The sequence below is a fragment of the Channa argus genome, chromosome 5, assembly GCF_033026475.1.
Source record: "Channa argus isolate prfri chromosome 5, Channa argus male v1.0, whole genome shotgun sequence".
NCBI lineage: Eukaryota > Metazoa > Chordata > Actinopteri > Anabantiformes > Channidae > Channa > Channa argus.
In genome coordinates, this window is record NC_090201.1 from 8,730,815 (window position 1) to 8,747,007 (window position 16,193).

The 16,193-nt window shown below is 41.8% G+C and overlaps 1 protein-coding gene across 14 annotated transcripts in view; it reads left to right on the top strand.

The window, feature by feature from the left end:
• Positions 1–16,193, top strand: part of magi1b (membrane associated guanylate kinase, WW and PDZ domain containing 1b) — a 135,277-nt gene that overhangs the window by 113,078 nt on the left and 6,006 nt on the right. For 9 of the 14 annotated variants that reach the window (XM_067503505.1, XM_067503507.1, XM_067503508.1 and 6 more), the window contains 8 exons: positions 1,803–2,046; positions 5,816–5,907; positions 6,491–6,683; positions 8,956–9,330; positions 11,177–11,380; positions 14,259–14,352; positions 14,533–14,620; positions 15,374–15,517. In XM_067503505.1, coding sequence (XP_067359606.1) covers positions 1,803–2,046; positions 5,816–5,907; positions 6,491–6,683; positions 8,956–9,330; positions 11,177–11,380; positions 14,259–14,352; positions 14,533–14,620; positions 15,374–15,517 — 1,434 coding nt within the window. The remainder of the gene's footprint in view (positions 1–1,802; positions 2,047–5,815; positions 5,908–6,490; positions 6,684–8,955; positions 9,331–11,176; positions 11,381–14,258; positions 14,353–14,532; positions 14,621–15,373; positions 15,518–16,193) is intronic. The other 5 variants (XM_067503495.1, XM_067503503.1, XM_067503496.1 and 2 more) reach the window with 4 other exon arrangements.

Consider the following 16,193-nt stretch of genomic DNA (forward strand, 5'->3'; position numbering starts at 1 on the left):
GTAGATAATAATGGTGATGGTGCAGTATTCTTATAGTAAATAATAAGGGATGAAAAACTAACATTGATAAATGAAGAATGACAACGGTGTGTCAGTGCTGTCATTTATGTTTATATTAGCCTGTGTGCAACACAACAAATGGAAGTTGACTGCTAATGCTGATGTATAAAGGCAGTGGACCTGTGAGTCTGGCCTCTTGGTGGCAAAGCAGGACCGAGCTGAGGAAGCAGCGGGGATTTGTTTTCATTGCCCCAGCCCCCTCTCTTTCCTCCCTCTCTCCCTCCCATCTTCAGTCTCCCTAATAAGTTATTAAAGAAGGAGAAATCAATGTATTAGACCAGTCCCGGAGCACAGGAGGAGAACACAGTGACTGCAGAAGGTCAAATCTAATAGATCCATCAAGAACAAGAGATTTGTTTTCATTTGAAAGGGGAATAGGATTTGGACCTGGTGTGCATCAAACTGAAAGAGAATCAGGAGAAGATGCTGCCACATTGGTTTACTGGGGGCACTGTTGTTGTTTGATGGAATGAAAGTGACCAAAAAAATCACTTTGTGGTGAGGAGGAAGCGTCAGCCCCGTCTACTGAATTTAATAACAAACGAGGGCGGTAAAATTGTATAATTACTTGAGTCTATTAATATATGTAGGTTTTTTTTTTTTTTACACTTGACCACACAAGCCAGTGGGGTTACACTGGTGGAGTAAGTGTTCCAGCAGGAGCCACAGCTCTGATTTAATATTTGCTAAAGCATCAGGCTTCTTTTATGTCTGACAAGGATGATGAATATAAACATGGATTGCAGAGGTGTAGGAGGTTGATTCAGAAAGTAATGAATGTGAATTTATTGAAGACATGGCTGCACTTTGAAGGCCAAACACTTTGATATTTGAGAACAGATGAGACACTTGCCTCCTTCCGAACCTCAGTGTATTTTTGTCCACCACATTCAAAGTACTAGAGGGTCATGTGACGTGCTGTCATTTTCTCTTACTGTCTTAAGATATGTGCCTTTCTTTCTCACGCCTTCGAATCAGTGGGTTCTTTCTTTCTTTTATTTTTCTTTTTTTTTTTTTTTGCAATATCTGCAGCGCTGCACATTTTGCAGACTAATTGACAAGTTGTGACTGTAAAGAGAGATACTATAACAGAAATAATTTTTTCTTGTACTTGCTGGAAATGGAGCTCAAGATTGCATGTGTTTTACCCTGCTCGGGTACCAGTCCCTCGAATCCATGAGCAGGTGCTTAAGTGCCCATGTTATTGACGGGCCAGTGGCAGTTTATGAGTTTTACATTTCTGGCTTCACCCGTATAATCCACCCTACGTTTCAAACCCCACGAGTGCTTATTCACTGTGAATATTTCTCCATATGCAGCACGGGATGGAGGTCCTTGTTAATACATTCCACTCTGTTAAACAAAAGGAATATGCAATGTGCGCTTGTAAGTTGAGCCACCTTTTTCTTTTCCCCCTTCCACAGCTGAATGACTTAATCAAATGAAAGCATTGAGGTGTTTTTTTCCACCCTTTGTTTGCTAAAATAAATCTGCCTAAAACCCTTTTATTATTATTTGTTTTGAAAAGGTAGCAAGGTAGCAATGAATCTGCTACCCAAAGGAGCAAAAATATTTTTTCAATCAAATCTAAAAATCTTTTGCATCACATCTTCATTGCTCTGTTTCTCCTCTCACCAACCAAAGCCATCTTGTTTTTTTTTGTGTCTCATCTTTTTGTCGAGCCATGCTTCTCCACGGTTGATTTTAGCTATTTCAATGACATGTTTCTGCTTCTCCAACAGCAGTTGTCCAGGAAGGACAGTCAGAACAGCTCCCAGCATAGCGTTTCCAGCCACCGGAGCACCCACACGGACTCACCTGTGCACCCGTCCTTGGCATCCTCTCTCAGTGAGAGCGCCCCTCCCCCGCCCCCCTCACAACCCCTGCCAGGCCTGCCCCAGGACTCCCTGGCAGACGGGACCATTCAGAGAAAACCAGACCCCTTTAAGATCTGGGCCCAGTCCAGGAGCATGTATGAAAGTAGGCGTAAGTATATTTGGTGTTTTGGTGGCAATTGTATGTAGTAGCTACTGACTCGGTGCAGGGCCTTTATGTGGTGTTGGGTTTTTAAGAGGAACATGTTGGATACTAATAATGACCTCATCTTTTCTTATGCATGTGTCCAGTCTTTGGTAAGGGAGGTGCTTTAGGTGCTTGTTATTTAGATTATTCTAAATAATACACTCAGTTGCTAGTTTGTTAGGTAAGCCTACTGTAGCTGAAACTGTTGCAGTCTTATACGGCAGGCCCACAATACAACCCAATAGACAGAACAGAATAGATCGGCAACTTTCAGCTTGTCCCTTCAGGGGTCGCCACACCGCAACATTTTCCACACATTGTTGAGTTTTTCCTGCCGCAACCCTCGCATTTTATACCGGCTCGAGGCTGGCACCTCCACCAAGGTGGCCCTTGGTGGCAGGACAGGGCCACACCTTGTGGGGTGGGATCCGATCCTGTGGCCTTCTGCATCCAAACCCAGTGTTCTACGCATTTAGCCACAAGGCCTAAAATACAATAGAAATACGTTCCAAAACATATCTTATTGTGGAGAGGTGCTGTCAAACTCTCCTGTGATGTTAGACACTGAATAACACTGCCAGCAATGCAGACATAAAAGAGTTTCAAAGAAATCTGCTTGATTAGGAAGTTTTGCAGTGTTCCTATTTATTCCTAGTAAATAATGACTTTTACCTGAAGAGCAAAACAGAGCTTGGTGGAGCACACCAGACAGTAGATGATCATAGCAGAGCAGGGAGAGTTGGGCAGAGCAGAGTGAATTTTGAGCCCTGAGCCAGCACTAGCTTAAATTGCACTTTGTAGCTTTAAGTTGATACTGTTCACACTTCTCTGGATGTAAGGCTGCAAGCATGAAAATAGTCTAAAGTTAAATCAGTTAACATACAACCAGGGATGGAACGTGCATTGAAGAGTGTAAATGTGTAATTAAATGTTAATTAAAAGAGTAGGTCAGTGTTTTTGGGAAATGGGTTACTTGTTTTCTTGAGATGATTAATGTTACTTGATTATGTGTGTGCTAAGTATGCTGTACAGGTAAAGCACATAGGCGATCAGCTTCGTCTCAAAGGAAAGCATCTAACTCTCAGCACGGAGGTGACGCAGCACATTTCCCAGAAGGTCGAGTTGTTTTATTAAACTAAGTCCTGCAAAGCTGCAGTGGTATCTTTGAGTTTCCATCCAACAACAGAAGTCTGTTAAATGTTCTTAGTCCAGTCCTTAGAAAGCTGTCCGGTAATACTTTGGTCCGATTGTTGACAATGGCACCATTGACACACATTTACTGTAGACTTTCCTAAAGAGACACATGGGTGTATAATTAGCAGCTATATTGGAGGGGATGTGAGTGGATTGCATGCCCCCTTGTCTTTGTCTAGCCCTGTCAAAGCAAGGTGATAACTCTAATTAAAAAGAATAACCCTCAGATCTACTGTCAAGTAAAAAAAACAGGGAAACACACACATGTCTACAAGTGTTGAAAAACCTTATCTGGGAAAGTGATTGGATGCTGACAGTTTTCAAGGATCTTTATTATTTAGATGTTTATTATAAAGAAAAATGTAAATAGAAGGGCTGAGCGTGGACCAGTACTGTAGATGCATGAAATGGTGTAAGAACAATAGTGTTTGATTTGAAAAGGAAATACAGGACAGATGTAGAGAGGGGAAGAAACCAAGACAAAAGTGGACATACATACCTGTCCTATGGTAGAAGAGGTTCAAATAGTTTTCTAAATTGCTTAAATTATTTTGATCAGTAACAAAAGCAGCACAAACAAATGCAAAGGTTACAGAAACGTGTCAATGAGGCATGAGAAAAAAATTATGTTTAGAGAAAGGTCATTCATTTGGAGCTCAAGGAATTCTGAGGTACAGAAAAGTAATGAGGAACACACAGATCTGTAACAGTAGGTGTAAATCCTTCACTTCCTCATGCTGCATTGAGCTCTCGGCCTAAAATCCTGCAGCATGCACCCTATAGGGCTCAGGCATTGGCTACGCCAGAGACATTTGTCTATGCAACATTTGCTGTAATAAAAAGTTCTGCTGAGATCAAGGTCTTTAAATTCACCATGTGGTGAATCATTTACATTTTCTGAAAAAAAAAATCCACTAAAAACACTTGCAGAGCATTAACCCGCTGTGAAAAAGTCAAGAACACAGAATATGGTAAAATTGCTTGTACTTTCATTTATTTTATTTTCTGGTTTTAACATGTTCTCAGTTTAATTTCCTTACTCTTTGAACCATCCATGCTCACTATTTGCAGTCCTCACTCGTACAGTAGCTCTGCACAGGTCCATCCATCTTCGTAAAATATTGATCCAGTCACGCCCAGTTGCCTCGCTGTGGGGATCACTTATGGATATATTAATCACAGGAGAAGTGTGTAACTGTGCAGTTGACCCTCCCAAGTGCAGGTGCACATTGTGACAGTTAGCCTTTGACTCTTCCTATCCCAGCTGATCCACAGTTACATTGCAATAGATTGGATGAGATAGCTGAACTCCAGAGATTCTAGCTGTTGACTGAAGGAACAGATTGGAAGCAGGCTGCCGTTGCCTTCTGCTGCCCTGCCACCTCGTAGTGGCTTTAGTGGTCTTGGCAACAGTGGCAGTGCTGCTGCAAATAGAAACCTCCCCGGGACTTTGTTCAGAGGGGCACGTTTGTCAGCCCATTCAACACAGCTGAAACGATACAAATGCATGCACTATCATGCATATGTGAATAAATATACACATACTTAAAGGATTCCGGTGTGTACACCTAGATGGGACCACACTTATGCAGACCTGCTCCATCTGTCCCCTAGCTTCCAGTAACCCCCAGGAGGCGCGACTCATCTCCACTGCTACATGAACCATGAGCTGTTAGTCGCTGCAGTGCAATGCTACTTTTATAGAACAGCACCTTTCTAGTGACTAGTACACACACACACACACACACACACCACTGCTCCTTTCTCTTTTAGATTGAGGTGGACTGTGAGCTAGCCATCCTCAGGCTCTCTGCTCAATAAAATATACCTTTTTCTTACATATATTAGCACCTTTGTCAGAAGGGAAGTGCTCCTAAATGTAGGCAAAAATACATTGAGCATGTCACACATCACTTTATAAAAGAAATATTGTAGTCCATTTGAATAGTAATGTGTGTGTTCTCAATAGTAATGTGAGGATAACAGCACTGAAAATGCAATAATAAAAGAAAAAGAATAAAAGAAAACTGGACTATTTTAGACATCTGAGTGGAGCTTGATCATTTCTAATTATAGGACCAATGTGGGTGGTCTGTTGTTTTATTTAATAGTCTTTTGGTAGTTTTATTTCATTTCTATACCTAAGCTCTTCACCCAAAATAGAAGGACCATTTTAACTTTTGACGGATTGGTTGTTTGTTGTCATCCTTGAGCCTCCAGACAGATCGTTTGTGCTACGTGGTATCTCAGTGATAAAGCTTAGAACAACTGAGAGGACGATTATTTGCATGTTGATAAACGCATGAGGGTGGCTTGTTTCACTGAGAAAACTGGGGGCATCCATTGTGGCCATACTGTGTTCTGCAATCCTCTTTATGATAAAGTTCGAGCTTGAAATGTTGAAGGAGTTAAACAGAATTTTTAATGGCATGCAAATGTTAAATCCTTGTAGTGGTGCAGGCTCAGAAAGTCCCTCAGGCTTCCTGACAGTATTAATGCAGAAATGTTAATGTATTGGTCGTTTGTTGATTTTTTTCAGTTCCAGACTTCCAGGAGCAGGACATCTTCCTTTGGAGAAAGGACACCGGGTTCGGCTTTAGGATCCTCGGAGGCAACGAGCCAGGAGAGCCGGTGAATTTCTCTCCCAACTTTTTCTGTCTGTCATTGCTGAATCTTCAGTTTAAGTTCAGTTTGACTTTCAAGAAGTGGTGCAGATAGCGGATGGATGGATGGATGAACTTTTAAAAACATTAGATTTTAGTATACAAAATGTACTTACTAAAATGCTATAATCATCAACATCAATAATCTAAGCAACAATCTTGATTCTGAGTGTACTTCTGAGCTTGTGTTGGACTGAGACAAGTCAGGGATTTCTACAACAGCTATTCTATTTGATTTGGCTATGTAAGTAAAAAAGGAACAAGCTACTTTTATTCTTTCTATTCATTATGGTTATTCACTGGTCTACACGGCCTTTTTATACGCCCATGCCAACTTAGCAACTTACTGGTACTGTTGAACGTCTGTAATGATTTTTTTCTGCTATTTATATATGTATATATAGTACTATTCTTTGATTAAGGAAATGCATTAGCTGAACACCAGTCATGTATATTCCCTAAAAAGTGTTCAGCCCATATTCTAGCTGTTGGCAGCCTGTACCCATTCCTTATTCAAACAAGTCTCATCCCTCTGTGTGCGGTTGTTATAGATCTACATTGGCCACATAGTGAAGTATGGTGCTGCGGATGAGGACGGACGCCTGCGGTCCGGTGATGAACTGATATGCGTGGACGGGACAGCAGTGGTGGGCAAGTCGCACCAATTGGTAGTGCAACTGATGCAGCAGGCGGCCAAGCAAGGCCACGTCAACCTCACTGTGCGACGCAAAACCAGCTATGCCGGTAAGCAGCAAATGGAATAGGGATGAGGGAACAGTCTAGCCTATTAGATCCCCAGGTCCAGAAGAGTTCATGTCAGTTGCCTCCATAATGAAGCGTTTTCGAACCCACCTCCCTTGTCCAGTTGAATGGCACTCTAGTTCTAATACGCCTTGGTGTGGTTCACTTGCGCAGGTCAGAACATGGCAATCGCACCTGAGTGCAGACCAAATCGGCCCCACCGAGATCCTTTACTTGATGTGGTCTGTGGAGCAGTTTGTTTGTCCCGAGAACATGATCCGGTCGAAATGATCTTTCATATTTTGAAATATTACCAAGATAATCACCACATTATGAACAAATGCTAACTGCATCGATTTTTAGTAGCGATTTTTAATCACATAGGAGTTTACTCCTGTGCTAAATGAGATCTACTTACTCTTTTTAATTTTGTGATCCCAGATCTGTTTAACCAACCAAGACAATTCTCCTGTGGCTGCCTGGGACCTCTCAGGATGCATTTTGGTTCACTTGGATTTTTAATGTGTGGAAAAAAAATACAGACCAAGTTTACAAACCAGTCCACTGATTTGAATCAGAGTAAATGAACAATGTGTTTGAAAGCTCCCCAAGATATTTCTATTGGCTCAATTTCAAAAGCTTGTTCAATCTTACAGTATTAATCTAAGACCCATAGTAATCATGCTACCAGGACTTGTTATTTAATCCCACAAGACCCACAATTCTGGAGGCAGTAAACGTGTTAAGCAACAGAAGAAATACAAGGAAAGAGCAAATCTGCTGTATCAGTTTGCAAACTCAGTGCTTTGATATAGATATGGGTTACAAATGGGTTACTTTGCTGAGTAGTTGAAGTTGTGCACCCTGTAACCCTGCTCTTCATGTAATAGCTGCTTCTCCTTATTCCAATAATTTCTACAGTGTTGGGAGCTGATCACCTTGTTTTGTAGACTCCTTTCTGGAAGAGTATCATTAAGAGCTAACAACTGTGACACGTGTGTCTGGCTTCTTTACCATAAAAGCAACTCTACCTTTCAGCACTGGATGCTTTTAATGCAAAGCTGCAGCAGTAGCATCTTTCTGCAATAAAAGATACACTTAACACAGCATCATTAGAAGGAAATGGACCCATAACTGAGCCTTTAATACGCATATTCACACAATGAGTTTATCTTTGTAACTGCCGGTAACATCTCTGAGCACACCTGTAATAATGTTTGATGTCATTGTGCTTTTTATTGGATCATGAATTTATTTTGTAAACCAAATCGAGTTTCCTTATTAGGAACTGAATCCATTATGTCATTACACCCTGTGCTGGGACAGTCTAACAATGTTTAGTAACTGTAAGGCCCTCTGGGCTTCACACTGTCAAGGAGCCCTGTTATTTTCATTGCACTTCCATCACAAGTCTGGGGAGCCGCTTACTGTGTGCAAGGGGTTGCCCTCCGCTCCCTCCTCTGTAATAGTCTATGTATGTAACACAAGGAAATGCTCACCCACTACTGCGAGCAAACGCATCCACCCCATCACTTCCTTCACGCTGCTCAGCTCAGGCGCTACTCTCCTCTGCAGCAAGCGATAAAGAAAGACCCATAAATATGATGGAGAGGGTGGTCAGCCTTCAGCCTGACGACAGCAGCCAGACATTAGTCCATTGCTTCTTGCCTGTCTGGCTCGGAGCGTCCAGAATATAAGGCGCCTTCCTCAAGCAGCTGTACAGGAAATGAAATGTGGAATGAAATGTCCAGATACACAGGCGGGCCGTGACTTTGGTTCATCTTTTGTTCAAAACAGATCAAAGAAAAGATTGTTTGTTTGTTTGTTTGTTTGAGAGGCCCTTCTACCCAAGCTGTCTTATCATATCAACACAAACTAGCTGTGCTGAAAGAGAAAAATGTCTGTTTATTTCCAATCTTTGTTACTTTCAGATTGTGCAGATGATGTAACATTTATGTTTGCTGTTAAATCCTGACAGATTTGCTTCAATTTTGTATTGTCCTATTATGTACGGTTTTCTTTCCTTCTGCTTTTTCTATTCCATTATCTTATAAACTTATGTAACACTGTCTGCCCTAATTTTTATCTGTTTGTGTTCCTTCTCCTCCTGATCTTTTGGTGTTGTATGCTGCGTTTGTCTTGTCTCACCTGCCTGTCAACAGATTATTCCTCTTTATTCCTTTCATAAATGTTTCTTAAATGTTTCTCCTTTCTTCTGCATCTCTGTGTTGCAAATCTGTGCCTTTCTCATTTAATCCTCCTTTTCCATCTCTAGTTAAAGCGGAGGGAGATGTGCCTCCATCTCCAGCATCCTCCCACCACAGCAGCACCCAGGCACCAAGCCTGACAGAGGAGATAGGGAAGCGCACCCCGCAGGGCAGCCAGAACTCCCTCAACACAGTGAGCTCCGGCAGCGGCTCCACCTCTGGCATTGGCAGCGGGGGTGGAGGCGGAGGGACAGGGGGCAGTGGTAATGCTGTAGTCCCTGCTGCAGCTGCCACCACCTCTTCTCAGCCCCCCAACTCCACCTCCACTGGCTCCTCTTCTGCCTTGCAGCCCTATGACGTAGAGATCCGCCGTGGCGAGAACGAAGGGTTTGGTTTTGTCATCGTCTCATCTGTGTCGCGACCGGAAACTGGAACCACATTCGGTGAGAGATGCCGCTCTGAAACCTACCAAACATCTTTAGGCACATTGTTGTTGATTGCACATTCAAATATTACAAGAATCAGTTCCACACTCTGTTGATTTTCCTCATCACTGGAGCCTTTTATCTTCCTATCGTCTTTATGGGCTGTTTTACATCATCCATGAAACTGCTGAACCCTAAAATAGCCTGACAACCAGCACAGATTCTGGCTATTTACAGTCCCACCAGATTAATACCAACACTCTTTAAAGAAGTGGTTCTTCTTTCTCATTTTTTTTGTCCGAGCCTGTCAAACCAAGACACTGAAACCCTTTCTTCGCCTGCAGCTGCTTTAACACAAGCCTTTCATAATTGATCACAAGCAAAGTGGGACTTACATAAGGCACTTGGACTATTCGGCTGAACTTAAATGCCTGCTGCCAAGCAGGTTGGCACTAAAAGCCTAATGACAACTTAATGAGAATGAGTGCTGCACGGCGGATAAATAGGGGAAATGATCAGCTTGGATAATTTGTATTTATTTGATGGTGTGGAATCAAAGCACTGACTCAGAATCACCTTGTGTAAATTTCACTCAGCTGGTAGTTTCAATCTGCTTTGCTTTTTAAAATGAGTATTTTCTGTGCAGTGTGCTCTTTGCCCTAATTCCACGCTTTTTTGCCTCCCCTGCTATAGTATTCCACTATTCTCTGTGCTCCTATTTCTCTGTGTGGGTGGATTGAAAAGGCTTGAAAATGCTCAGTTTTTCAGGTTGGCTTACAAAGTCTTATTTTTCACAGGACAGAGTTGTAAGGTGGTTTATCTATGATTGATTGAGGGTTTGATCTATTTAAAACCCAGTGGCTGACATCAAAGTTTGAAACTGAAATGTTGTTTCTCAAAAAGTCTTTTTTTTTTTTTATATGGAATCAGAAACTAGTCCACCCATACTTTTAATATTTGGAGAAATACTAGTTTAACAGCGCGACACTACCTTGTATTTTTTCCCTCTAATTAATTCACTTTAAGCACAACCTTGACTGCTTAGGCTGGCTGGATTAAGTTAAAAAAGAAAGAGGTCCAGGTTAGGCAAGGTTGTAGTGAAATAAAACAGTGGCAGGCACTGGGAGGGATAAATGAATAGTAATGAAAAGTAAGACGGAGAAAGAAAGCTGTGATTGCACACTCCTGTTCTCTGCAATGACTGATGTCAGACTGCAGACTGAGAGAGAAACAGAGAGAGAGCTCTGGGGTAGTTGGTGAGATGTCAGCTCTGATGTATGTTTGTCATCTTCAACTTTCTGCAGGTGCGGGTGTTTAAGATGCAGACAACACAACGCAGTTTTTTTTTTTCTTTTTCTTTTTCATTATTAGCTTTTTGCTGCAGGGAGACTCACGCAAATATAATAATGATACCCATTTTAGGAATGCGGGGCTGGAGTAGTTTTAAGTAGAAGAGGCAGATGAGACAGACAGGGTGGAGTAGGATGAACACACTGGGAATGGAGTTGAGCTCAGTTTCTCCAATCATTAATTTTAAAAACCAATTTACAGAAAAAGTACTGACAAGTACAGTATGACAGATTCTCTTATTCCATTGCGGAGCACATTTAAAATTTACCCATCTTCTTTGCCTACGCTTGCATTTTATTCCGCCGTATTTTCGACAAGCTCTTCTCAGTGACTTTGGCTTGGCTGCTGGCTGTCAGTGAATCAACCTCTAACCTTCTGATGCTCTTTCTCTTCTCCTTTCCCCCTTTCCCTTCTGTTCTGCTTCTCTCTCCGAACACAATAAAACAACACCCCAACCACATTCTCAAACCAACACCCTAAATTGCATAACCCAACATGTCAATGGTAATCATAGCTGGCAATGCATGTGTGGCCATGCCCCACAAAATAGGCCGCATCATTGAGGGGAGCCCAGCAGACCGCTGTGGGAAGCTGAAAGTTGGCGATCGCATTCTGGCTGTTAATGGATGCTCCATCACTAACAAGTCCCATTCTGACATTGTCAACCTAATTAAGGAGGCTGGGAACACCGTCACACTGCGCATCATTCCTGGAGATGGTGAGTAAAGGTTTATACTCCGCCTTCCGGGTTATGTCATCACATATAATTCACTTTTTCTTTATTCCCAAGCTTTGCTCAATGACACATTAATAGGAGTCCCAACAGTTCAGTAGTTACCAATTATTTCTTCATATAGTTAGATAGCAGGGCTAGTAAGCACCTTCCTCAGTGCTTATGTACTGTATGGGTGTAGTGTTACATAAAGCTTGCAGTTTCTTTACTCACTTTCACTGTGACTGGGACACAATGTTAACACATCTGCTTCTTTGGGGAATATTTGGGAACATTTCTCTTGCATTTCTCCATTCAGCAAGGCTGCACTTTGAAAATACGGCAAAAGGTGCCTCTGTGTGTGTTTGTACATGTGTGTCTAAGAGAGAGAAAGATGGAGAGCAAGCTTCAGACGTCCTTCTGTGTATGTGGGTGTGTCTTTTCTTTCAAAGTGGTTTTAAGGAAAAGTTTGTTCAGATTGTATGTTGTGCTGTGCAGCTGAGAGCTCTCGCTACTTTCTGCTGACAGATCACTCTGGCAGGCTTCACAAATACCGTTTAATTAAGTGTGTGTGCGCCCAAGGAAGGCCTGTCAACCTGCACACTGGTAGAAATTGGAGCTATTTGTCCGCCGCTCGTTGCTTTCCAGTTCGCTTCTTATGGATGAAAAGTTTTTTTTCCTTAGGAGCGTCTGATGAGAACAGTGAGCCAAAATTGCTCTGCCAAGAAGACACAAGAGCAAAGGCGTCGTGGAGAAATAACCGGATATGCTTTATTGCAAAGTTCTGGTTTGTGTTTATGCGCATTTGTCAAACAAACAGACATTGCCTGACACAGAGACAGCAGGAGTGACAGGAAAAGACTGTGTCTCTGACTCACTCTTCTCTGTGCCTCTGTTTACACATGGCTGAGCATGCAAATTTATGTGTGGATGAATCCAGTCCTTAACTCTCTGACATGAATAAATACCATTGCTAGTTGTTCTTCCAAGGTGAAGACAGGTTCATCTCGTTTCCTTTAAGCTCATCTCGCTGTGTGGGACACAGATGGACATTAGTACTGACTGCTGCTCAACGATTCTATTACCACAAGGAGAACAGGCACTTTTCCTGTTGGTGCACAGTAATGCATGCACAAACATCTCATGCCTTTTACCAGAGCTTCTGTCTCTGCAACATAGTCACAAACCAATCACACCTCATTGCTTTCTGTTGTGGAAGACGGGAGATAGATGTTCCTAAGGTGATGCAATGTGCCTTTTTTGTTTCCTTCTACAGCCTGGGCTATATTGTGCTGAGTAGACCTTCCTCAATTCTTTTTTTCATCTCTTTTTCTTTTTTCTACTGATTCTCTTTCTCACTCTTCAATTCTCATTTTGTTTCTGCCTGCTCTCCTTCCTAACTCAGCCCATTTAGAGCAGTAGGGCATATAAGCCAGAGCCAGACACAAATTACAGAAACAGCTCAGTTCTTTCTCCACTACGAAGGTTTTTAAGCGAGATGAAAAAAAGAAGCAGTGGGTCACAAGCACAGCATAAAAACTGAAAGAAACAGAGCTTATTCTATTAATTTTTTAGACAGAGGTGACTTAGAGGAGAGATTAAATGAATGGATGCAGCAGAATGGAAAAAGTGGGTTATGTAAATGAACAGATGGAGGGGTGAATAGCATTTACGGGGACAAATGTTAGGCTGCGAAAGTGAGAAATGAACACCCAAAAATATGTGAGTTTAACACCAACGCCAGAAAGTCTTATCTATTGTTTTCAGCACTGACCTGAGGCGTTGGACTGAGTGGAACAATTGATCACACACGTGCAGGGAAAACCTTCTATTTTTTTGGTGTATGTAGTACAAGGTTCTCCCATTCACAGTCCAAAATAGAGCGTGCCCCACCAATGTTGCATCGTGAATGGCTAACTTTGCACAGTACTTTGAGCAACGGGCAGTCAAAGAGTAAAGCCAACCAGTTCCAAAGGGACAGGTGGAGGATAGGTATAGATAAGAGGGGAACTGACCGTGAGAGGAATAGCGAGTAGGGGAGTTGTGTAAGACAAGTATGTGGCAAGAGCAGTGTAATGATGCTCTGTTTTTGTCGTTACAGCCCAGCGTGATTCATTGATAACACAATATGTTAACAAAAGGATTTTATCAAAGATAAAAGACCCCGGGCTCCTACAATATGTTCCTAGGCCCTGTCGGTGCTTATGTTTTTCTGTTTGACAACTCACAGTAGGACGAGTTCAGTCTGAAGTGAAATGTACATTTTTTTTAGGAAAGAAGAACAATTGGACAACTGCCTTGACGAAATCACAGCTGGCGCACTGCTGTATTTTCTTAGTATCAAGACTCATAGTAGTGGAGGAGACCCCGAAGCTAGTGGTGGAGCAGGTGGTGGTCTCTCTAGGTCAGCTGATGTTTGTAGCCGACATCTGCTGAATCTACACCTGGGTTCACACAGAAAAATGAAAATGTTCCACTTGTGAAATATAGATTTAATTATATCATAAACTTCTATTTTTATGCATGTGCCAGCAAATTGAATTGAAAGTTGAAATGGAAAAGAAAGTGCCAATTAAATAAACACAAGTAGAAAGAAGACGTATGATTGCTTGAGGCAAAAAAGATCTTTGCATAGTGTGAAAAATGCATTGGACTCGCTGAAATAAAAAGCAATAATTGGCCAAATGAGTTCTTGAAATCATTTTCACTTTTCTCTCTCTGTTTTTAATTTAATTTTGTTTGTTTTGTTCTTTTTTTTTGTTTCCTTTTTTGCAAATATAATTGGTCTAATTTGCTGAATGTTTTTTTCATTCATGTGGACAATGCACAAAAAGGAAGAAAAACAATATAGAAATGTCATACCCTATTTCTCCACCCTCCTCAGAGTCATCAAATGCATCCTTGTTGACAAACGCAGAGAAGATCGCCACTATAACAACTACACACACTCCACAGCAACAGGCTGCACCTGAGGCCAGGTGAGGAGCAAACAGTGAAACTAGGTGCTTTGCATGTAAGATGTAGAAACCTTTTTAAAAGGCTGTAGAATGTTAAGTCTTGTAGGACGAGGTGTTGAAAATTATGCAGATTCATTGTCATTTCCTGCTTTAAATAAATATCACTATTATTTCACACTGGGATTTATCTTTCTGTTTCAGGAATAACACCAAACCAAAACAGGAATCGTTTGAATTTAAACCTCCACAAGGTCCTCCTCCTCAGCCCCCAACACAAGTTTCAACTCAGGTAAGACGGGACATTTCAGTCATCCATCCACCTGTCACTTCATCCCTCCATCTGTCCATCCATGTCATGTCTCCCTGAAACACCACAGTAATTTACACTCCATCACCTCAACTTCCCATCAGCATTTGTCTTTTCATGCCTCCATCCAGCTGTTCTAGCATGTACAGACCCATGTATCCTCTGTCCCTTACAACATCAACCAATCCACCCACCCACCTTCCCAAGGACAAACTAGGTGCACTTTTATTTATTTGTCTCTTTATGGGTACCTGCCAGTGTTGTCTGAGTCAGTGCATTAAGGAAAGGCTGTTTGCTTTCAGAGTAACCCCTCAGACCACTGTGTTCACTGCTGAATTAATCTGGCAGTGTTGAGATGGCTCTCACAGATAGCATTGATCCTTTAGCAGAGAAGATTAGGAGGGCGTGAAGAAAGGAGCTGCTGGCTGTCTGCCTGTCCTTGCAGTGCCCGGCCCCTCTCTCTCTCCCTGTCTGTGCCCCCTTTCTTTGTCCACCAAGAGCCTAAGGCATCCATAATTCAGCATGCTTGTGCCCGAGCATACGAATGTGTGTATACACACAGTCTGGCACACCTATTAAATAGGTGTGACTTTCCTGAAGGTGGCGTTTGTCGCATGTTCCTGAAATAGAAGCCCACATCAAAGGACACGCACACTTCAAATCTGAATCACAAAAGTGACCTTGATGCAAATGTTTCTTTCTGTGTGTGTGTGGGGGGGTGTTCATCCCAATCAGGATGCTGAGTTCTACTCTGTGGACCTGGAGCGAGACAACAAAGGCTTTGGCTTTAGCCTGCGAGGAGGCAGCGAATACAACATGGACCTGTATGTTCTGAGGCTAGCCGAGGACGGAGCCGCTGTACGCAATGGAAAGATGAGGGTATGGACACCAAACCTTCTCATACCACAAATCATCAAACACGTTTAATACTATACTCAGATGGTAATAAAAATAGTTCTGAGAAAATATACCCTGGTGGTTATTTTAGCGTGGGACGGCTAATTTTCAAACGGGCTGTGGAGTTTAAAAATCCTGCTGAAAGATGCCGTTAACTTGCATTTACGTAAACTGTGGGCCCTGAAAAATTAATGGTTAATCTCAATGGGACTTACTTTATTAAATAAAGGTTATATGTAACGTGATAGCAATAATTATTTTCTAAAAGGAAGAAATAAATTAGTTCATTTTAGTGTATTTTGGTCTTTTCCCTGCCATGTAAACAACAATAACGAGCGGACAAACAAGCACCACTATGAGAGAGATGTTCATACCTCCAAATTGTCAACTTATCTTGTGCTCATAAAATAAAACTTTTTTTGAGTTTTGTAACAATGCATGTTTGACACATATTATAGTTTCAAACATTGTTGTGTACTGATTGCAATATGATTATTTCTTTCACTGCAGCGCACACTTAAGCTAGCTGACCGTTTGGATCAACTTATAGGGTTGATTATATGGCCTCATAACCTTCATTTCCATCTAAACAATATCTATCTAACAGTTTCTTGTGCATATTATATCTCCCACTTACTACAAGCGGTGGTTTTCTTCA